The sequence below is a fragment of the Corvus hawaiiensis genome, chromosome 3, assembly GCF_020740725.1.
Source record: "Corvus hawaiiensis isolate bCorHaw1 chromosome 3, bCorHaw1.pri.cur, whole genome shotgun sequence".
Classification (NCBI taxonomy): Eukaryota; Metazoa; Chordata; class Aves; order Passeriformes; family Corvidae; genus Corvus; species Corvus hawaiiensis.
The window spans coordinates 105,036,091-105,060,219 of record NC_063215.1 but is presented as its reverse complement, the minus strand read 5'-3'; the positions used below and the strand labels follow the sequence as shown (position 1 = coordinate 105,060,219).

At 39.0% G+C, this 24,129-nt stretch overlaps 1 protein-coding gene across 1 annotated transcript in view; it reads right to left on the bottom strand.

Moving 5' to 3' along the window:
* TMEM63A (transmembrane protein 63A) overlaps positions 1–24,129 on the bottom strand; it is a 31,613-nt gene that overhangs the window by 5,340 nt on the left and 2,144 nt on the right. The window contains exons 4-21 of the mRNA XM_048298202.1: positions 21,850–21,929; positions 20,300–20,363; positions 19,104–19,141; positions 17,829–17,971; positions 15,253–15,304; positions 14,003–14,111; positions 13,542–13,612; positions 12,697–12,777; positions 11,944–12,067; positions 11,457–11,590; positions 9,107–9,244; positions 7,161–7,314; positions 6,313–6,419; positions 4,607–4,693; positions 3,909–3,971; positions 2,881–3,043; positions 1,922–2,027; positions 787–954 (exon numbers count right to left, since the gene is read on the bottom strand). Of these exons, the coding sequence (XP_048154159.1) occupies positions 787–954; positions 1,922–2,027; positions 2,881–3,043; positions 3,909–3,971; positions 4,607–4,693; positions 6,313–6,419; positions 7,161–7,314; positions 9,107–9,244; positions 11,457–11,590; positions 11,944–12,067; positions 12,697–12,777; positions 13,542–13,612; positions 14,003–14,111; positions 15,253–15,304; positions 17,829–17,971; positions 19,104–19,141; positions 20,300–20,363; positions 21,850–21,929 (1,882 nt within the window). The remainder of the gene's footprint in view (positions 1–786; positions 955–1,921; positions 2,028–2,880; positions 3,044–3,908; positions 3,972–4,606; positions 4,694–6,312; positions 6,420–7,160; positions 7,315–9,106; positions 9,245–11,456; positions 11,591–11,943; positions 12,068–12,696; positions 12,778–13,541; positions 13,613–14,002; positions 14,112–15,252; positions 15,305–17,828; positions 17,972–19,103; positions 19,142–20,299; positions 20,364–21,849; positions 21,930–24,129) is intronic.

Sequence of the window (24,129 nt, the reverse complement as noted above, 5' to 3'; positions counted from 1 at the left end):
CAGGAGCTTCCTTCTAAAGAAGGGAAACTTGACTCTTCCACCATCACTGACACCCCCATTCCATGCCAAATGCTTCCTGCTGTATCATGGATAAAAACCCATACGCTGTTTCTTACCTTTTCTGACATCAAAGGTGTTGGTACAGCACAGCCAATACTATCAATGCCAAGTATTTGCAAAACATAGAATGTCCCTATTTTAAAAATAAATTACACACAAAACCCATGATATTTTAAACTACAATGTGGGGAGGAGAGTCATCATCTCACTGCAGTCTTCCATGTAAAATTTGATGGATGATGTAGAACACACGAGGACTAGCATCAGCCAATATTTTAGCATTTTTCCTGAGAGGTGGCAGCAACCAATTCACCCAAGCAAATTAAACTTATGCCCAGGCTACACAAATGCAGGTAGTGAAGCCAGTGATCATCTTACTACAAAGAGCTAATTCTGAATAGATTTTTGGTTTATGTAATGATTTTTACTGTCTGTCACTTCACAGCCCAACTGGCCAATTCCAAGTATCCTGATTTAAGGAATACATGATGTCCTGTGAAATGAAGGAACATGGAGCCCCATGGTAACAGTTTAATATATCAGCCATCTCCATCAAAGGCCCTTATGCAAATCTTGTGTAGTTCAGTCCCACAGGCAACCACCATGACCTCCCCTTTAGGGAAGGAAAAAGAAAAGTCTGCAAAGCTTGTGAAACTTCACATCTTATTCAGGGAAGCTGGCAAGAGAGCTGGGAGCAGCTTCTAGGTGGAAACAGGTAATACTTACCCAGCCGCACAAAGGAGTAAAAATAGAGCCAGAAAAGGCAGAGGATTGGAGCTGCCAGGGCCTGATTGACAGCTGCAAAGTGCATCTTCTTCTCCAGCTTGGCAGGGAGATAGGCGTAGTAGAGGTTGTGACGGTCCACCATGTGCTTCAGGAGGATGTAGATCAAACCTGGCAGGGAAAGCAGGAGAGCCAAGCAGAGGTTGCTGGAGGTTTGATAAAAAGCAACAGCTCTGTGAGGAGATCTACACTATCCAAGTGAGTGGAAATGTAGATACCAGTGGTGGGTACAGCCCAAACACGAGGAGGGTACAGCTGCACGACAGCACCTGCTCCGAAAGCTGTTGCACCCCCATCCCTCCCCTCTCCACACACTTCTCTGTGGTGCCTCTTGTGCTCCCAGGGAAAGCCCAGAGCTCCATCTGAGTGCTGGCACGTGAGGCCAAGCCAGTAGGTAAAACTTCCTAACTCTCCTTCCACTGTGCTGGTGAGGAAGAATGGCCTGACAGTGGCTTAACCTCTCCCTCTCGGCTTTCACCAGATTCATGAGTGGATTTCAAGTCAGCTATTCCTTATCCAAACAAACAGCCAGGAACTGCTGTGGCAGCTATGAATTGCAACAGCTCTGGGATGCAATGACACATTCAGATTATTTACAACTGCATACAAAACAGAATGGAAGTAAATATCAATTACACTGTTACATAAAAATTGGCCACATTCTCCCAGTAATAAGGTTGTTGATTGAACCAGTTCTGAACAGTATCTAATTTAGATAATTATCTTGTATCTAGCTCTGTAAAGTTTTGGATTAGAAAATGAAAATACCAACTACATAAAATTATTTAGTACTACTTATGTCTGATCTAAACCTCTCAACACCAGAGCCAGTACACTCAAATTTGAGAAATAAAATAAACATCTAATAGACATTAAATACACTTTCAACCTCTAAAGGCAATACAAGAGCTAAGTAATTCATCATCTTTTTCGGTGTTCTTCAACAAGAAGGGAAGGAAACTTGGATCCAAGTGCTAAGAATTATCAGCATTTGAACAGGAATAAGAATGCAGAGCTGGGCCTTCCAACCTTCCCACATGCCCCATCTCACTCCCACAGTGCTCACTGGAAAACTTACCAAAAGGGACAATGATGGGACACGTGATGCTATAGGCCATGATGACAGTGAACACACACAGCATCCAGGCATACATTGCTCCAAATTCATATTCAAATGCCTGTTGCTAGGAACAAAAACAAAACATCCAAAACTCTCAAGTCATCCATCAATGTGTCAGGAGTTAAGAATAGATTCACTAAAGCAACAATTCACCTTCTCTTATTCTCTCCCCCTGAGAGATCAGTTATTTCCCTAAGAGGCAGAAATGATGTAATTAGATGAAGTATTATGTGTTTATATTATCTGGACATACAGAAAAGATGCTGCTTCTTTCATAGCCTTAAAGTAATTTCTCAGGGAATCTGCATCCACAAGAAGCAGCCCCTTAAAACCACAAAGCAGAAAATAATTGTGCCAGACTCAGAACCTTCACCTCACTGTGGCAGCTGTACACAGGCTTAAGTTCCCATTGTAACACCTGGAATTTCAAACTATAGGGATGACACATCACCTGGAAGTCCACCTCTTAAAATGGAATACAGGCAAAAAATACATATTTTGCTAGGTGTATGTTCAGATTAAAGCAAGTTGTTCACACCTGCTGGCTGACAGAAGAAACTAACTCTAGACCGATTTGAATTAAAAAAACCCCTGAAGTTCAGACTACAAGATAAAATCATTAACTATTCTATAAAATCCTAATCATAAAACTCTGACTTAGAGCTATGAAAAGATTGATACCTGAAGCTCAGAGCTTGAGGTTTGATTTTTGACCATCTCTGACTTGAATAACTCCCTCCCTGTTATCTGTGCTGCAAATGAAGGGAACATGAACCTGTCGTGGACAAGCAAAACAAAGGCTAAAAAACCACAAACGTCAGGAGATGATAGTTAATGGTGTGAAGGATGGGTGCTCCCACTGTTTCTGACAAGGATCGATCACTGAGTTGCCTCCTGCTAAGGAGGAGCTCCAATACCTGTTTGATGTTTTTCCTCTCTGCTGTGGACTTGGCCATGATCATGCGTATGGTGTAGAGGATGAGGCCTGGCAGGCGCAGCAGCTCCATCCCATTGCCCACGAAAGCAGAGGCAATCACATAGTTCACAAAGAAGGCTCCCTGGTCAGGCAGGAAGACACATCTGCCAGGAAAGACACCAGACACTGACTGGGAGGAAGATAAGCAAACACAGGAGGTATACAGTCTATCCCTATTGCCTTTGGAGATCTCTTACCATCAGGATAAGCACTATGTACCTCAGGAAGTGGCCAGAAGAGTTGTGATAACCTTGTTGTAAAAGAATACTGCAGAGCTATAAAAGCAGCCAGTGTAGTATATAAGAGCCTGGCTGAGTTGCAGTTCAGATGAGGAATAAACTGTTCACAAAAAGATGCAGCAGCCTGATGGGTGGCTGACAGCAGACAAGAGCATCATCTGATGTCTGCAACAGCAACCTGCCACAAGATGAAATAAGACTGCAACAGAATAATCATCTCTCCTAACTTAGTAACTCCTAATTGTCCTCCTGTTACTAATTTTGAAACAGCATTTGGAAACCTATATCCTAACAATTGCATTCTATTCTTTCCCTCCAGGCACAGGCACAAGAGCTGAAAATAACCAATACCTGCAAATTTGCAATGCAATGTGTGTAAAAACATACATTTTCCTTAAAATCAAGATGCACTGGATTACAGAAAGAGAACTGCTGCAGTTATTTGGTCTCACTGTAATCCTTGGGAAGATCCCCTGTCCATGATAGGCAACAATCCTCAGCCAGTTCCAATACCTTACCATCCTTTCTGTGAAGGAATTCTTCCTAATGTCCAACCTTATTGTCTCCTCCCCTTATTCAGCAACTCAACATCATCCCAGAGTAGCAACCCTGAGCAAATTCTAATAAACACTAACCAAGTCCAGTAAAGAGTAAAAAAAAAAAATGTAAGTCCTAAGTATTCCTTTACAAAGGAATAGCATAGAGGGAACATTATTTAGCTAATACTTACTCCAGCCTAACTGCAGAATCAGACGATTCTCTGTCAAACAGCCAGCGGAAAAAAAAATCAAGGCTGGAAGAAAGATGGTGAATGTAATTCAGTCTCCCACATCTTAGCACTGTCTAAAATAGCTTCTCTTTTCAAGTAGTTTAAATCAATATAGTTGAGAGAATTTAATCAAATAATCTGAACACTACTTTGGCTCTGTCACAGGTACTGATAGCTGGAAATAAGACAAAAGGTACAAAATCAAACAGAACAGAAACATCTACTCCATATTAAAGTTTTAATTATTAATTTTTAGCAATTATTATACAGATAGGACAAGTACATGTCACCCAGTTAGCCAAGGAAACAGTCAAATACTGTGGAAAGAAAGGGACAACTCCAACTGAAGTACAGGAAACACTCAGGAAACTTGGTTCTCAGCTAAGATTGCAGCCATGGGCAACTTTTAATTAGCCATTGGTCTTACAAGGTCTTAAATTTCTTTGTTAAAAGAAAAGTCAGGCTTTGGAAACTTTAAGGGTTCTGAGGACCCCCAAATGTAAGATGAGCATTGAAATCTAATGTGTAATGACAACATAATCACACACACTGGGGGGAGTGAGGGTACACTGACTATACCTCACAACTAGAAAACACAAGTAAAGATGTCTCATCATAAAAGTACTCAGTCATTACTTCATTTAACTATGATTCTTTACCTGGTCAGACCAAGGGAGGGCAGAATCAATACCATGAAGATCAAAAATATGTAGACTTTATGCATCATTATTCTGTTCTCTGCAGATCTATCAACATAAAAAGGCACTGAGTAAGAAACTCATACAAAAAGCTGCCACACATGAAGGATCTTGCCTGGACAATGCCAACACCTGTCTTGGTGACTTCCAGCTTCCCCTACCATATCACGTTGCTACAAGATAAAAAACAAACATCTTTGAGATATTCACCAATATGGACCAAGCAGACTTTCAGTATCTTCTTGGGCAACAAAAACACTGCTGAATGTAAATCGAGACTCTGGATGAGCATCACTACAGGTCTGTACCACAAGCACGGTGATGTGCAACCACCACAGCTGGTCTCTCACCCAAAGACACTCAATCTTGCAACAGCTTGTAAACAAACAGCTCTTCAAGTGTCATGCCAGGAGGGATTAAGCAGTTCAGAAGAGGGCACCACTGCCAAGAAACCAGACACTTAGACAACCTCCTTGCCAAGTGTCAAGTCTTGGGGAACAACATGACACTACTAACACCATACCCCTACTGCAGCAGCAGGAACATGGATCTAGTGACACCCTGTTGTCAGAAAAGTGCAGCACTATGAACAATTCAGACTCTTAGACGTGGCATCTGAGAGGGCTTTAAAACCATAGGGGTTTTATTACAGGAACTCTTGGGCATGGCAAGACCTATCAGTGTAACTGCACTGAGGCTTGAAATCAGACCTATGATCTCTAGTGACTTCAGAAAGTTATTTTGACTGATTGAGAAGGGCTCAAAGTTCTTGTGTGTAGCACAACTACCAAAATAGAGTTGATGAAAAGCATACAACTGTGGCAAATAAAAGGTAGACTCTGGACATGTCTTAGAAAGGAATGGTACAAAAATTTGAAAGGAAAAAAACAAAATTGACCTTAGAATAGAAAAACAAACAAAAAAATGGCTACAAGCTTTATTGACAAAGATCGAGTGAAGTTGAGGGAAGCTGGGATTGACTGTGCAGTACTGTGCTTTTATCTGACTGAAGGCAAACAGGGCATCAAATCTGGTATTCCAAACCAAGCTGTGATGAAGTCTCCAAGTCAGCAGCACATCAGTGGGCTTGACATCTCTGGGGTGCACCAGTTCTATGTGAAAACCATGCATCAACACATCTGCTGGGCCTTTGGCCCCATGAGCCTGCTCAGATCACCACTAATATCCAACAGAGCTGAGTTGTGCACCACGAGTAACATCCAGACCATTTTGTCATGCCAAACTACAAAAAGATGGATGCCCTTTTTCATAAATTGTCAGCCTGGAAGGGATCCAAACCCACATGGCCTATCCTCTCAGAGAGTGACTTAATTACGGGATTAGAGGCACTTCCCATGCTCCTGTTGAAGCTACACCTCCTGAGCCTGCTCATACTTTTTTTTTTTTTTTTTTTTATTAAACACAAAGAGGAGCGAAGTGGGAAGCAGGGGAAAGCATAAGCAAATCATGTGGTCAGATTACACTTGCTGTGTGGGTTATAAATTACCTAAACCCTGAAATGTGGTTATAACACTAGAAAGAGACAAGAACAGGAAATTCCCTGCTACGAGAGGTCTGCGGATTTGACAGTTCTGTGAAAGATCAGCAATTTCCTTTATTTTAGTAATTCAGCTGATAAGGTAAAAACAGGGGAAAAGGTTGCTTACTTTGTCCAGTGGGACTCCAGCAAAGTTGAGTAATACACAATTGTTGGTAGCAAAGCTGAGAAGGACCAGAGCAAGAGTGTTGGGAAAAACTGACTGATGACAGGATTCTAGTGGGGGAGAAAATAAGTATTAAAAACACTTTAATGCAGTAGTGGTGGAACAGAGATGGTAGTATTTTGCTTTTTGTAAATTATAGCAGGATGAACTGGGGAAATTATATTCAGATAATCTTAAACTGAGTAATAAGTGCTTAGCACTGGCATGCAAGACACAAAACCAAAGTGAGATTGGGCATTAAATTCCATGAAAGTGCAGTCTCACAAGGAGTTTTTATGTAGTTTGCACTAGCTTGGGGAAATATTTAAAAAGAACATCTTGCAAGTTGCTTTAGCTGCGGTCAAACTAGGATCAGATATATATGCCATCTTGCTTTGAACCCTATGAGCAAAATAAAAACATTTTACATCAGAGTTAAAAATCTGAATTTCCTCCCTCCTTATAAAAAAAAAAAAATAAAAATACAAGTTGGACTTGAAATTCTGTTTTTTGCAAAGATTTTTTGATTACACAGTTTAGAATTATTTGTTTGGATTGCAAATTTTTACCACAAACAAATACATAAATATGTTATCATAATATAAAGCCTCAGATTAAACTACTTCAGACTATTATCCAGGAGCAAAAGAGGGCTAAAGACCTGATTCTGGATTTATGCTTTTAATCAGCAGCTACATAAAACAATCCTGAGAATTTCAACTGAAGGTGTACAGTAAGACAATGAAACTCTATCAATTTACCAAAACTTTGGTCTGATCCACAGCTATATCCAAACATATGGCAATACTTACATTAAGGTAGTGAATAGGTTTAGTGACATTGAACTTGTCCATGGTTGAGATGATTATGGAAGGAGTAGTAAGAAAAAACAGCACAATAAAAAGAAGCAAATTAATGCAAGCCCATCTAAACCACCATTTCAGTCCATGCACTGAAAGATTTTTCCTGGAGAAAGAAGCAAAAATAAAAAGGATATTAAAACAAGCAGCAAGCATTTGCTGTTAAAAAAAGATATATACTATCTGTCAAGTGACAGGTGGCACTGCTTTTTCTAAACTGAGCTTTCAAAGTTATATAACAAAGCACTACACAAGTTCCAGTTGCTGATCCTTATTAGAAGTAAAGAGAACTGTGCAAGCTCTCTTGAATGATAACATAAATTGTGCTTGCAGAAGAACACATTTATTCTTTCATTACACAAACAATGTCTAATGTAGTTAAGGTTTGGGATGAAACACTTCCATTGTCCAGTAATACAGAAGTACTAAACAGAAATAAAACAAGGAGAGACAGAGATAGAAGACACAGAGAATTTCTGCAAGGAGAATACCTATCAAAGGCAGAATCTACCAAAAAACTGTGATGTGAAATGAAATTTCAAATTTACAAATACTGCACCCTTTCCTGCCATATTAAAACAGCAACCATAGATTTTAAACAAGTAAAGTTCTTAAATGTTATTTGAGATGGTTGTCAAAAGGACTGGAATGATTTGAACTCCAGCCAAAGCCAAATATTCAGAACAAACAAAACAGGGATACAGAAGCTCAGTAATATCCCTAATTATGACAAGTCTTTTTGTGAACTTGGAAAATCCCTGTGGCTCCTCTTCTTCAAGGTGGGGGGAGGAGAAAAGAAAAAGAACAGAAAAAGACCCAAACAAATAAACCAACCCAAAATACCAAAACCCCACCATTTTTTTTCTCTTAGAGATGTTTAGAAAAGTTTTGCAAGTGCTTCAGTGCACTGAGTCTCAGACCATTTCCTCAGTCCAGTGCTTGAAGAAACGAAGAGGAAATGAAGCACACACACAGAAAAAGGCACATTAAACAATCCCTACCTGGAAAGCAGCTTGCAAGAGATTTTTTAATTCATATCTCAAAATAAGACTGCTGCAAAAGACACTAAGCTAAGAATCATGGGGTTTTGCCTCATGGTTAAAGATTCTGAACTTTGTTCCCAACTACAGCATTGTAGTTCTAGAGAAAACCTCACAATTACCAGGAATCAATAGCACAGTCACCTTAAAACTCATTTTCTATTAAAATCATTAAGAAAAAAAAAGTTATTTTTAAAAAAACTACATACAGGTGAAATACAGTAATTTGTGCATGTTTGTGTCTCACTTGCAGTTTTGGGTTGGGCAATGGAAATGTCACAACAAATTTACTATTACAGAAGAAAGGATTATATTGACTCAAACCTAAGGGATTTGCAAAACAAACAGAAAATGCTTAGATATTTTTTAGCCTATAAGCATGACAGATGACAGCACAGGAACAGTTTAATTCAAAAAGCATTTATCTGGGACATATACTGAGTCAATAGAGATGTTAGAAGACAGACCAGAGTTTACAGAGTGGATCAAGTTACACTCATCATGTGGCAACTCAGAAAAATATATACATATTTTGAGGATACTCAGCACCAACACCAAGTTGCTTTCCTCAGATCTCAACAGTAGATATGCACACTGAGGGACAGACTTACACAGGATTAGGGTTTTCTTTAAATTTTAGGCAGGAAAAACTCTAGTCCATTACCCCAAGCAATGTCCACAGACCCCAAGGATAAGAAGAACACCAGTAATGAAAATAAAGAGGCAGATCAGCCACATTCCAACACCACATAAAGTTTTAGTTTAGGGTTAAAGAATAACACTCTCATCTGTGTTTCTCCTGTTCCCATTCTAAACCTACATTATCACCAATCAATGGATGTAAGACAGAAATCTTACCAACAAATATTCTCAGGATAAGGAGCATATCTGACCTCCCAGCTGGATACACACAGCTCCCTGCTGTAGGATGATGGCTGAGGTTCTCCTTTACACTTAATGCTCTGACATTTGCAGGCATTGAAGTCCTTAAGGATGCTGTAAGGAAGAAGAGGAAGATTTTTCCAATTTTTTAACACCTGAAAATGCTGAATATGTAATGAGAAAGTCTGGGAATAGTGATAAAGGGTTGTTTTTTATTTTAATGACCCGCAATCAAGATAGAATTTAAACAACAATGTAACATATTATGCACTAATGACCATTATATAAACAGTTGCTGCCACATGCTTGAGATCTGTTTTGTTAGAAATAAAAAGCAGTCTTGGTTTAAACTGTTTGCTGTTTCTACCAACATGAACAACAGCAATGGGTCATATTAAAAAAAAAAAAATCAAAGCCTGAGAGCATTGGAAAAAAATTAAAGACAGACAGTTTCCTAAACACATCTTTACATAATACATCTGTTTTCAAATCAAACTAGACTAATGAAATGAGACTGCAGACTAATCCCTTACTATCTAAACCAGCCAATTTTGCCTTGAGTACCAATTCTCAGAAGAATTTTTAGCATGCTGGTATTCTCACAATTCAAAATATTAGCCTCTTTCACCCACTCCTAAAATAATCACAGTGCTTAATTCTATCTTCTAATATTATGAGTTGACCGACACTCAAAATATTTAAAGAAAGTTTAAACATGCCCAGAATAAATACTTTCAAAGATCTCTCAAAGGACAGCAGGGCAAGTAGAAGGGCGAGACACACATTCAGAGAATATTTTATTAGAGTAGCATAGAAACAATAGATATTACATTTAAATGGGGAGATTCTAAAATCTGTGAACATGCTTGTTTCTCAGTTGAACGTAAAGAAGACAGAGAACTACACACACAAACACTAAACTATCAAACATAACCCCCAGATCTTTTCCTTACCAGAATTCAAGCAGTGATGTCAGATTGCCAGCATCTTGCAGCAGCAAGTATTTAAGAAAGTTAATTATTCTTTGACAGTTTATTTCAAAAATACATACAGAGCAAGCTTCAGCCATCATTAGCAAGCTTCTACAACCATCTGAGCCCCCAGAACTTCAGTTCTGGCTCCCTGTTTCTCCCATCCTATTTCAGGGCTCTGTGGAGCAGAGCATCCTAAGGGCACCAAGTAACTTTCTAATTTGATGGGAGCCTCAGCTTCGCACGTAATCCTGTCTAATTTTCCAGGGAATGGAGCCCACCACATTAATTCCAAGCTAAAAAACAAAAATGTTTTCAGGCCTTGATGATTCAACTGAGAGATGCCTGCAGTGCAGCTCAGAACACATGCTCAAGGACAGACTATCACATCAAAATTGTACACAATACATCAGTAGCTAGAGATGGAACTTCAGTGCTTATTTCTTCTTTCGTTTTCACATCTCAAAATGTTATTTCATTACAAAATTACAAGAGGAGGCAGATTTCATCACACAATCACTACTCCGTTAAGGAGTAGCAAGCAAAACTTTCTCCAACACACCAAATTCTTGCAAGAAATTCTGCATCCTGGACTTCCTTGAAAAACAGCCTGGAAGACTGTGTCTCTGACACGACTTGAAGGCCAAAAGAATGCAGACAATTTAAGTGACAGAGGCTAAGAAGAATTTAAAAAGAGCATGATGTGTTATGCTGTGATACAAATATTATTCTGCTTCCCTTTACCCACCTTGTGTTAGCAAAAGATGGTCACAAAGTGCCAACAGAACATGAGAGGCTACACACATTTTCTCTACAAATGACTGAATAAAAGCACAGAACAACTTTGGATATTAGATCTACACATATATCTATAACAACAGGTTAAGAGATGCACAGAATATGTATCTATCACCTGTGGCAAGGTCCCTCACTGACTCTACACTTCTGAGATGACTTAACCAGCAGAGTAATTTGCACTCACTCTGATAGCTTGGTAATTGGACCATTTGCACAGTAGAAAATGGAGATATCAATAATTCATATTCAAGAACCAATCAGTCTGGTCTCTTATTAACCTACACTGATGGACTGGATCCCACACAGAAGAGAAAGGCTCTTTATCCCATTAAATGCCCCAAGCCTTTTAGTCCCTTAGGTAATTTCTTCACTCAAAGCATAGAGGCTAAAATGCACACTTACAGGAAAACTTACCAGAAAGCAAAGCAGAACAAATCCACCGAATGGTGAAAAAGAAGAAAGGAAGAACCAACATAAGCAAACCAGGGACACAAACAAGAGATCAGTTGTACTATTTTAGTAAAAAGAGAACAAACATGACAACAGACAAAACTTACTAGGTTGCCATGGATTTCTCTTGAAATGTTACAAAAGCCATTCCCAGCGGGTTACTATGAACAGCTTGTTCCTCTTTTGAATATTCTTCCTCAAGTTCATTTCTAACTTTGGTATAATAATCTACAGCATCCTCCTGTGGGGAAATTGATGACTGTTACATGCAAGTACGAGATGGCCAGTATCTTCATCAACACACAGCTTACACAGACCATAGTCACCCTTCCTCATACCATTCCCACAAATTACAGATCATGTCACAAGGCAAACAGGAAGATTCTCTTGTACTTCAGTTTGTGCACTAAGATTACATTTCAAAAGTTTCAGGGAATTCCTCTTTACCACACAGTACGAGAACATGGCAGATGACCTATAGGCAATGAATGAATAAAGAATTTTCTGAAGGCCACTGAAACATGACACAAAAACTATTTTCTGCTCCTCTAATAACCTACTTAGCCATAACTAAAAAAGAACGCTATCTCTTACCCTTTCACATCCTCTCATTTCGCAGCAGCAGAATTGACCACATGGCTTAGGGTTGATTTGGACCCTCTTGCCATACTTCTGATGCAGATGTTCATAGTAAATCAGGCTTTTTTCTGCCTGTTTTCTGCACAGGAAAATACATTCATAACATTTTGCAAGAAAACAGTATCAAATCAAGCTTTAAAAGATTATAATCCCTGAGAGAACAAGTTATGCCATGGACTGATAGCAAAGTAATCAGTCACCAAAGATATTTACACACACTTTATTTTGGTTAATCATATAAGTATAATTTATTTTCAAGTCTGGAATATCATTATATAGCCTACACTTGCAGTGAGGTTACAGGAAAAAGAACAAACAAACTAATGCTATTCTTGAGAGTCCAGAAGACAACACTTGTGTCTCCTGTGATCAGCACCTCTCACCAAAGAAGCAGGGTTAACAGAGTTATTAATTCAATAGTTCAGTTTTTCACATTGCACTGCCTGACTATAAATAACTAAGTACATACATGAATAGATAATCAGCAAGTCAAAACTTAACTTATGCATCACACAACATATCACACCTACAAGAGATGGGCTGAACCCCACAACTCCCTTTAAAACACAGCTGAACCTAACTGAAGTCCAGACCAGAGCATTCATCTTTAGTACACACCAGGTTAGTACTGCTGGTACATGTTGATTAAGGACTAGCAAAACATTAATAAAATTATGCTAAACTCATGGAGGTTACAAAAACAAGTACCTTTTTTTGAAAAGGTTAATCAGCTTGGCTACGTCGTAACACAGCTGGACCTCCAGCACTGTGCAGGTTGGGTAGGCATCCCTGAGAGGAAGCAGCACATGAGACCAATAAGAACAGAAAGCACAATGAAGAAATTGCTCCAAAGAGCAGCACTGATATCTAACTGACATCTCATCTCTCATTTAATTTCTGAATGAGGTATCAGAGAGCAGAGACTTCCACAGATAGTTGGGAAGTTACTTTAATATGAGATGTGCAGCTTTATTCCAAGTAAAAGTTGTGTGGGAACATGAATGGAAAGCGTGGATACACAGACACTTTCTTAAATTCTGATTTTAAGATCAGCTAACTAACTTTACTGAAATATAGTCTTTTCTAAATTCTGGCTAAGGAATAAAGTATACTTTTACAAGGTGGGTTCTATAATATGAATTTTAAACAATGCAAAATTAAAAAACCTTATCTGCTTGGGCAGGTAAAACTACCAGGACAATTTTATATCTCCTATTCCTAAACAAAGATGGAAAGAAACTTTTTACAAGGGCCTGTAGTGACAGGGTAAGGGGGAATGACTTCAATCTGAAAGAGAAAAGATTTAGATTAGATATTAGAGGAAGTTCTTTACTGTGAGGGTGGTGAGGCACTGGCACAGGTTGCCCAGAGAAGCTGTGGATGGCCCATCCCTGGAAGTGTTCAAGGCCAGGTTGGATGGGGCTCTGAGCAAGCTGGTCTAGGGAAAGGTGTCCCTGCCCATGGCAGGGAATTGGGACTGGATGATCTTAAAGGTCCCTTTCAACCCAAACCATTCTATGACTCTAATGTTATTGCTCAAGCACGAAACTTACGTGAAATGGTTTTGTATTGTCTCTTCACTCGCATTTTTTGGAAGACCAGTTATGAACAACGTGCACTTAACCTGGGAGAGAAAATGCAAGTCACATTAGGATAAACCACATCACAAAAGAGAAAACAAGAATATAAGGAAGGCCAAGACACAGCACAATTAGCTGTGTAGTGTGTGGGGGGGGAAGGTAGGAAATTCGGATTTTGGTGGGAGCTGCATCTATTTGACAGCACTTTATACACTGGTAATAGGCTACAGCAAAATTTCACAAATCCCTCCCCAACCCCCTTCTCTCCATCCATTTTCACAATTCACTCAATAGAGCATTGCTTTCAGTCAATTCCTTCACATTCATGTCACATTCTAGCATGTAGGAGGCACCTTAGCAATTTGCTTTTTTAGCATTATCCCCTAGCAAATAAGCTGTATGGGTTTTTTTTTCACTCCAACACAGACACTTACTATGTTTTCTTCTTTATATGTGACGTACTTCATGTGATGTCTCATGAAGACAACAGTCAGAATCAGGTAAACAACAGCAAAAACTGTGTGCAGCCAAAGCAGATTATTGCTGTCAGACAAAACATTAGGAATATGAGAAACAGGAAGAAGTAACTGTCCAACTGGTACAAGCAGCTATTAAAATGATAATCAGATCAAAACCTCTCACTGAGCACAAAGCAAGAAGAAAAAGGTAGTTACTGGTAGTCAGACACACCTATGCAGATGCCTTGGACAGCCAACAGGATAATTTGCTTATCATAAACTTCTATGGGTCAGGGAGCTACAAAGCAAACAGATACTCTATGACACAGACATATTTAGGCAGTGTTTGGCTTTCACTTTTTCATGCAGATGACCTATAGCACATATGATGCTATTTGCCAAAATGTTTGTTATTCATTTTTTTATTTACTGTGCTGAGCACACAACTGAACTTTCCTTGAACACAGTCCTTACTCAAATTGAAAACAGCCTCATAAAGGGAGTAAATACTGCTTTTCTGATAGCTCCTTCTTCAAAGCTGACAGAAATTCTGTTCTGTGAACAGCTCTTCAGTTTTGTGAAGAGCATTAATTATTGCAATTAAACTAAAATACAGGAACCTATTTTACAGATGAAAAAAACCCAACCCAACAAGAAAAATAATCTCCCTTAGTTATTTGGTTTCATAATGTGGTTTAACAAAACAAAGAAACTCTGTTGGACATAGTATCATGGATGGGTGTGGATTGATCAAGTAATAAATTAGAAGACTTGTGCAGCTTCGTGATGCAACTATTTTACAGATTTTTAAAAGACATAGAAGTCATTTTAATTGTAATCTCAGAGACATGCACACACATAAATCTAATGTAAGGGAATTTAAATCATCCCAGTAACACATTCCAGCTATCAGCTTCACCTTCCTTCTGAAGCATGGTTCCTCTTCATGGGGAAATTTCTGAAAATAATATCACTAGCTGTGCAGTCATTAGCCAAGAGAAACATGTTGTGTGAGAAGAGGGAGCTGAGAGACTAGAAACCCAGTCTCAAGATTTCTTATCAGCACTGTAAGTGCACATCCTGAAGCAGAACATATCCCAGTTTAAATTGATGCAGGGCGATTAAGTTATTCTAACCCCATGAGCAATGCTGCAAATAGCAATTCCTGTGTTTAGAGACCATGGCAGGAAACATCAGCATGAAGGGACTCTGCAAGACTTACTTACCTAGTCTGTAAGTTTACTATAGTTGTTCTTCCAAAACTATAGGGATCTTTATCTAAGAAGAACAAAAACAAGTAGGAAAATTAACTGGTGCAACAGTTACTGTCAGAAACCCAGCTTCTATTCTATTTTTTAAAGAAGTTGTTTTATTTCTTTTTAATGCTGAGCAAGTTCACTGATAAAAAGACTTAGAATGATAATCAATGTTGGTTTACTCTGCACTGCATTTTAAAGTTGGAAAAAACACCCCTAGATTATACCACCTTTGAGCCACCAAGAAAAACAGTAGATTGTTTTGAAAATCTGAACACTAGATCTTTGAAGCAGTTCCTTTTCTCCCTCCCTTCATGTCCATTAACAACATTGCTTAGGGATTGAACATATTTCCTTCATGTTTTTCTTTCATCTTAACTGATTTCTTATCTCAGGCTTTTAAGATGCATTAATTCAATGCTGACAAAGCAATGCCGATAACCTTGATAAGGTCAAAAATGGGTTTACATGACATTATTTCTCTAGACTGTCAAGTATTTTAAAAAATGATAATGCAAGTGAGGGAAAATTGAGTAAATGTTCATAAAGAAAAAAGAGTTAAGTGTATCTGGAAAGCTAAACAATCCTTCTAGCCCAGACTGTTAAACCACATTGCAAGTTACGTTAGCACAACTGAAAGAACTGCAAATGCACAAAATCAGCTTACAGTGGAAGAGGAGAAAGAAGGGGAGAGATGCTAAAGCTTTGGTTTTCAGCTGTATTTCCTAGACTCACAAAAGTTAATGCAGAAAAACAGAAGCTGTATTGTCCTGCTTTAATAGAAACATTAATATAAATATTTATTAATAGATTATAATTATTAATAAATATTTATTAATAATTATATAAACAGAGAATTACCAAGAAAGAGCTCATAAAAGGGAAGTCAGAGATGGAAGTTCCACAGGGAAACAATACAAAAAGGAAAAGGTACAATGTATCCTATTACAGACAAGAGCTATGTCACAAAGTTCTTAAAAGCCCCGAACAACACTTTAAACATGATCTTGATGAGACTGATACAAAACCAGGTATAAAATGGGATTGTAAGGGCCCATTATCAAAAATGGAAGAGTGTATAAACAGGGTTTAACAGAGTTCTCACTCAAAGAACTCAGTATTCCCATCAGCAAACTGAATGGCAGACTAGGAGACATGATTATTGTATTTGTAGGTGCCACACTGGAAGACATAATCAGGACTAGACTGCAAGAAACATGAAATTAATTTTACCAAGTCAGCATTGACAATGTCTCTGCAAGATTTGTCCAATTTTGAGACACAAACCAAGACTTAAAGGAACAATGGGAGACTGTGTAGCTAGATTAAAACAAAAATTCAAGGCATGGCTGATGATTTTATGATCAGCCAAATGGAAAACATTTCTCATTAAAGACCAAATTAACTGGTCAGTTTATGAAAACAAGGAAAAAGCAGACAAACAACCCCATGTTTATAATCCTCAAACAGCTACAAGGATTTTGTAAAGAGGAAAAGAATAATCTATTATCTCCAGTGACAGGTCAAAAAAACTGATTTTAAATTAATTGAAGCAAAAGAGGTTCAGACTGGTTACTAGAAAAAGATTTCTCAGCAGTGAAGATGTTTTCCATTGACAATCACCGCCAATAAAAATCACAATGACAAACACCAGTTAAGAGGACATGGGTAAAGTTAATCCTGTCTTGAGCCTTTTAAGTCGTGTCATCTATGTCTGCATGAGGTCTGCAATCTTGTTTCTGACAACTGTTTAAAGAGCCCCCTACACTCACACAAATTTCACATCAGACTGAGGGGGTGTGTTGGGTTTGTGTGGCCAGGTTTTGGTAATGGTGGGGCTACAGGGGTGGATTCTATGAGAAGCATTCTCCATATCCCATAAGCTAATTCCAGCCAGCTCCAGGACAGACCCACTGCTGGCCAAGGCCAAGCCAGTAAGGAATGATAGTAACACCTCTGTGATAACATATTTAAAAAGGAGAAAAAAGTTGTTGTGCAGATCTAATTGCAGTCAGAGAAGAGCAGAGTGAGAATATGTGAGAGGAACAGCTCTGCAAACACCAAGGTCAGTGCAGAAGGAGGGGCAGGAGGTGCTTCAGGCACCAGAGCAGAGTTTCCCCTGCAGCCCGTGGTGAAGAACCATGGGGACACAGAGCTCCACCTGCAGCCTGTGGAGAAGACCTGCTCTGGAGCAGGGGATGCCTGAGAGGAGGCTGTAATCCTGTGGGAGGCTTGGGCTGGAGGAGAGTCCTGGCAGGGCCCTGTGGACCCATGGAGAGAAGAGCCCATGCTGGAGCAGGTTTCCTGGCAGGACTTGTGACCCTGTGGGGGACCCACGCTGTGCCTGAAGGGCTGCACCCTGTAGAAGAGTGACCTCTGGTGCAGCAGTTTGTGAAGACAGCATCCAGCCAGGGTCAACCCACTACAGTGGTTAAAACACCACCTTATTAAGTCCACCAAAATAAATTTTCAAAAAATCTTAAGAGCTTTTACTATTATATAAAAAAAAGAATTCTTCTCAGAATCCAAAACCCAAAAATTCTTACCGAGTAGATCACCCGATAGGTTGACAGGCAATATCACACACACGGACAAAATGCTGATAGCAATCAGCAAGCAGATGATGTGACGCTGGAAGGCGAGGTAATGGATGGCATCTTCACCACACCTCTCGTGAATCTCATCATCACTGCATCAGACACAGAAAAGCACATGGTCAGCCTACTTAGTCTTCTTGGGAGTGGTTTATGAACACACATTAAATCCTCACTCTACTCAGTGACATCCCCATCCTCATCAATCCCTATCGGCTTTCAAAATGGCCATGTTCTTTCACGTGTAAATTCAGGTTTCAAAAGGGTATTTTGCTTGTGCAGTACCACCATACAAAAATTAACACTAGGGAATTTAAGACTGAAACACTAATCTGAAAAGCAAATATGAATCCAGATTCTTTTGGACTAGAAAAGGACAAAGTCATTTTCTGTGACCTCCTGCTTTATGACCGTCACAAGCCTAGCTCCCCAAATTTAAGATCAGTGACAGTATTCACTCATCTCCATAAAGGCTCCCCTGAGAGGAAAATTACAACAGAATCACCTCACTCTTACGACACCCAGGTAACAGGAGATATAAAAGGCTTTGGAATGAACTCTCACCATCTCTCCACTGTCAGCAGATTAGATCATTAAAACAGGAGAACTTGGAAAAGGAAGGAACTGAACTAGCAAAAATAGACAGGCTTAACCCCTACTCCTTTTATATTTCAGTGTATCCAAGCTAAAAATTGATTTATAAAAATCCTTATCTACTAAGCCCCAAGAGACATAAAGAACACACATCACATTCAGTTTCTGGGATACACTGGGATGGCTAGTTAGTCAATTCCAACTAAAGCCCCAACTAAACCACCAGTTCTCCACAGAAACCCTTGCAGGGAAATCACACTGCCTGCCTGGGGCCCTACTGGCTTCAAACAGGGGAACACCCACAAGGTACTCTTTGAAGAGTAAAAACCTAGAGTGTAATTATTAGCTCTGAATCCATGTAAATGCCATAGATTCACTTAGATTCACACACTGTCCCAAGATTGGAAAGTCCCTGGGCTGCTAGCAGGACAAGCTTAACCCAAAGAAGTATTCCCATAATTGTTTTCACTTTCTTTTTTCACTCAGCCAGAGGCACCTGTATCAGTGCTTGTATTGAAATTCTATCTACTCAAAGGGGGGAAAAAACCCCAAATTTTTGAATGAAAACTGCATTTTCAAATTTAAAAAGATCAAAGCAAACCACAGCTCACTATTTCTGTTTCATATACTTACTGCATCCGAAAAGCAGCTGTTATCCAAGAACAAAACCCCTATAAATAAAGAAAGAAGTTTTTAGGAGATAACATATAAAACCCAGAGTCTAATCCATCCAATTAAGAGAAGTGTTTCTATTAAGCCAAGCTCTTAGCTAAAAAGCCAGTAGTCTGTTGCTCTGAAATACAAGGCTCTAATACAAGTTAATCAGTTAAATGCTTGTTAGAAACACTGCTGTGATTACATTAACAGAAAGGCTTCTTATTTAGGCTTACAAATCCTCCAGTGAAACTGGATAGCAGAATTCACATCTCTGAGCGTCCCACTGTGGTTCAAAAAAACCCCTTCTTTCTCAAAAGGGCTCTTCTTTCAAGTGAACATTATCCAACTAAATAAACACGTTACTCAACAGCTGAAGTTGCTTTAGGGTTTAAAAAAGATGAAGAAAAGTACACAAATACACAAATAGCAGAGCAATCCTGATCAAATACTAGTATGCTTTTGATGTTCACATAAATAATTAATTTCAAGGCTAGATATTAAGTTGATGCATGTACAGAATGTTAAAACACAGGATGCCGCCAATGGACAGCTCTTGCATGGTTCATTTTGAAGTTGCAACATGAAATTATAGAGGTGTACCAATTCAAAGGCACCAGAAAGACCATGGAGGGAGCCATTTAAAAGTTTGGCCAAAATATTACCCTCCACTCCAAACCAATTTGATTATTAAGAGTGCACAGCACTATTATTAGCCTCACACTTGCATCCAGTTTTCTCAGCACTGTGAGGAAAACAATGTACTATACAGAGCAACTAGGTATTATTTGCAATGTGAACACAATGCAACTTTTTGAACTGTTATCCAAATACAAATTATTTACTAGTCTTTTTCCACTCTCCCCTCCCCCTTTGAAACATTAACATTTAGTCCCTCTCTAAATGAAAAAAAAAAAAAACAACAAAACAACAAACCAGACTTAGAAACAATGACATAAGATACTGGTTTATGATATATGGCAATAGTTTGTCAGGAAACAGAGATTATGCATGGCTCTATAAAAACACAGCAAACGATGCATTAATAACTTTTGCATAGAGATGAATTTCCAGTTTAATGATGGTTCATTGGACTATATGGAATGGCAAATAACTGCAGACTCCATTAAACAGATTCCATTCAGAAAGTATTATCTGAACTCTAGAATACTTACCTTATCATATTCAAGATCTTCAGGTACTGATGATGATGTTGACAATCGGTTGTACCTTGATTCACTAAAATACATTAAATGATGCTTTTAAGTATCTTTAATAACAGGTGATGGAGTTCTACAGAACTGTTTCAATTTTAACAATCCTGACTAGGGAAGTAGTACAAACACACTTTTTCACTTATAAGAGCTGTGGTTTTCACCTTGTAGCACACACCTGATTATAGTAACTTGTGGATGTCTCATGTTGAACAGAGAGGACACGTGAGCTCCCAACACGAGAGCACATACTGAACTAGAAAGAAAATAACACTTTGTGGGGATATTAAACCTACAGTGATATAAGAGAATGCAACACAGGTGTGGGAGCCTAGCCAGGATCAAATTTGAGAGCTGGCTTCCTGTTTGGATATTCCTCACTATAAGACAGCACCTCTTTTCCCTCCACCTTCCTTCCTTCGGCCACTACTCACAATTTCTCCTATCAATTAAATCCCTGCAAAGCCACCTCCGCGCACAAACAGTCCTGTAGCAAGGCTAGAAACATTTAGAAACTCTGTAGCCCTCAAAAGTAGCAGAGTGCCTGTTTTCAGTTTGTTGCTAAAAAGAAATGTTGCAATGGTAATTACAGAACAACACGTGTTAGAATTGAGTGTGTTCCTAGGCGTCTCTATAATTTTGACCCGCAGGCTCAGCTCACAGTCCAGCAGGACAAAAACACAGACTCCTGCGTGTCTGACTGCTCCAGGGCCTGTTGATCCCAGGCCTCCACAGCCCAGTACCAGAGCACCTTCATCATTGCTGCCTCAGCCAGCTGGATTAAAGCCTTCTCAGTTATTGCCCGTTTTATTTTACAACATCTACCTTTCACAACTGTACATGGATTCCTAAAAGCAGGTTTTGAGTTCTTTCCTGTTGCTCAGTTGTGAATTTACCACAACTTGATTGCACCAGGAAGAGGCTCACTGTTAAAGTTTCTCCACTTCGCAGACAGACAGCTTAGATTTTAAACATCCCAACATATCATCTTACAGAAAAAAAAAAAAAATCAAAAGATCATTTGAAATATTACTAAAAATCAGTGAAGAATTTCAGAAACCTGCAACAGTATGTTTTTATTTTTGAGCCCTTGGGAAATTTTGTGGCACAGGCTGTGCAGGGAGCTCAAGGAACAGGGCTTGAGCCAAGATAAACAAAATGGTTAATATCCCTCTGCACAGAAACACACTGCAAACATCAATGTGCAGCATGTCATCTAACATGACAAGCAGCCTACTTCCTTACCCGCACTTCCTTAACTCACAGCTGTGGGATGAAATTCATGGCAATGGCCAACACAGGACTTTGGGCTGAAACCACTAACAGTAACTCTCTGAGGGGGATCTATTCCACACAAAGCAGTGTGAGGGCATTTTTAACAAACAAGTGCATGTGATTACAAACACATCTAATTGATACAAATGCACCTAATGTAAGCCACATTTACTGTACTTTCCTCCCCACTCCCCAAATGGTTTCAACAAGTCAGTCTGATTGCATTCCTTTTTTACCTTTCAACTTCTGACACCAGAGCAACACGACCGTAGTCCCAGAATCTCTTTCTTATAATGGAAAACAGTAACATTAAAATCTAGAAAATAAAAAGGAAGATATTCAAATATTTATTTTTCCCATTTCATAATAATTTTTCTTAGGTGTGTAAGAACTGACAAAAAATGCTGTCCTAGCTCCTAAATCAATTATCACATGCCAGCCACCTCAGTGGTGCCCATGCTACAGACCAACCAGTCTGCGACCAAAGGACCAGGACAGCTGCCTTCCTGTTCTAATTTAAAAAGGAGGAGAGCTGCATGCAAAACTACTTCTGAATTGCAAGTGTATGAAGGTTTGTGACAGGAAAAGTAAAAGCAGTACTTGGGAGCAAGTCAAAATTTTCCTGCACATACTTTTACTGTAATTCATTACTTAATGACCAGAACTGTGATGGGACACTTGCAATTTTATTTGCTTTTCAAACAGTGATGTAAACAGACTGCAGGGGGCTTAGCTATTTTCTCAAGTTTAAGAATTATTTTTATCCAAGTAAAGTATTATTTTAATTCTCAAACCCCAGAAACTTGTATTTGATCTCTGCAATGTGTTTCTTATCCGCACCTTGTATTTCCCTTTTTGAAAGAGACTAAGAAAACAAGAAAAAGGCTCCATCAGTGAGTATTTCATAGATTCATTTCTCTCTTTTTCTTTTTTTTTTTTAAAGAAACAAGTTGCTCTGTAGAAAGTAATGAAGCAACAAAGCCTGTTTTCTATACATGTGTAGCATACGCCCTCACCTTCTGGTTCCTCCTACATCCCATTCCTGTTTGGCTGGAAAGTGGTGTTAGTGATGTAACTTACTGGGATCAAATACTGACTGGCAAGCCAGGATACACGTCCAGATTATCTCTGTGTCAAGATTACACAGCTAATTTCCACATTTCACAATTAATATAACCTTCTTATGAGAGCCTTCCTCCCAACAGGAAGAATTAATTTTGATCTTCCTCCTTCATCTGGTCGTTAAACTTGATGCAAGCAGGAAAGTTCTCTAGATTCTTTGACAACTTTGGTTGAAATTGGCTATAGTATTCTACAGTTATGAGGTAGGACTGCCAGACAAAACTGGGAAGACAATGAAATATATAAACCTCACTTCCTTTGGAAACCAGCCTCGAAATAACTTATCAGAAACCCATCAACTGACAGTTACTAAAATGATATGCAGTAAACATGTCACGAAAATAAGAACACAGGAGTGGATAAGTAATTTTCAGTACTTGGTACTTGAAGAAGAGAGGAGCCTTCTGCACTGCAGCCAACTCTCTACCTAACACTGAGTGCAGAGCTCAACAGCAAGAAACTCAAAAGCAGAGACTCAGTGTCTTAAAACTGAGCCACAGCTTAAAAAAACAAAGTCCCTCCAAACACTTCAACTAAATCTTATTAAATGCTGAGATGCTGATCACACAGAGCTGCAAATGCTGTACATCCTCAGAAAATGGATTTATGGTAGCATACACTAAATCAACAGCAAAGAATGCCACTACATAACCTTTAGGAACATCCTCTACATTCCTACAGAGCTACCAGCTCAGAACACAGGTACTTTAAGTTTCTTTACCGCAGATTTCGAGAACTATGTCATACCTTTAGTATTATTTTACTACCACAGACTCACTTCTCAGGCCAATTTGCAGGTCTGGTGGCTGAAGACCACCTAGACCAAGCTTACAGACATAACCACAAGTTTTATTGCAGTCTCAGGCCTATCCTGGAGCCCCCAGACAGCAATTAATCATATTCCACCTTTTGTCAGGACTGAGCTGGTCAGTACATTATTTCATCTTCATCTACAGCTTCAGGAAATCTAATTTTTAAAAAGTTTGTCTTTCAAAAGGCAATACAGTATGGAAAATCTGTCATTTCATGATCGAGTTAGTAATGGTGTCTCCTGCCTGAAAATGTACCCAGGACTTAAACCCAAATGTTCTTGCAGTTAAGATAAAACATGAAAATTTGAGTTACCACCACAAGATTCACTGTGAATCCACACACAGACCCTATAACACTGCACTCTCCCTACATCTACACATCCAGCATACAGTGACACCATTATCCCATCTGCATGCAAACATTTACCAACACTTGAAAAGTGCTTTGATGTTCCCAGGATGGCCTCAACTCATTTCTTATCCCGAACATTCTCAGAAACAAATCCCAACTCGATTAATAAGAGAATTCTGAGCAATCTAACTTTTGAGAAGGCCAGAAGTGCTTTGAATACAAGAAACAGA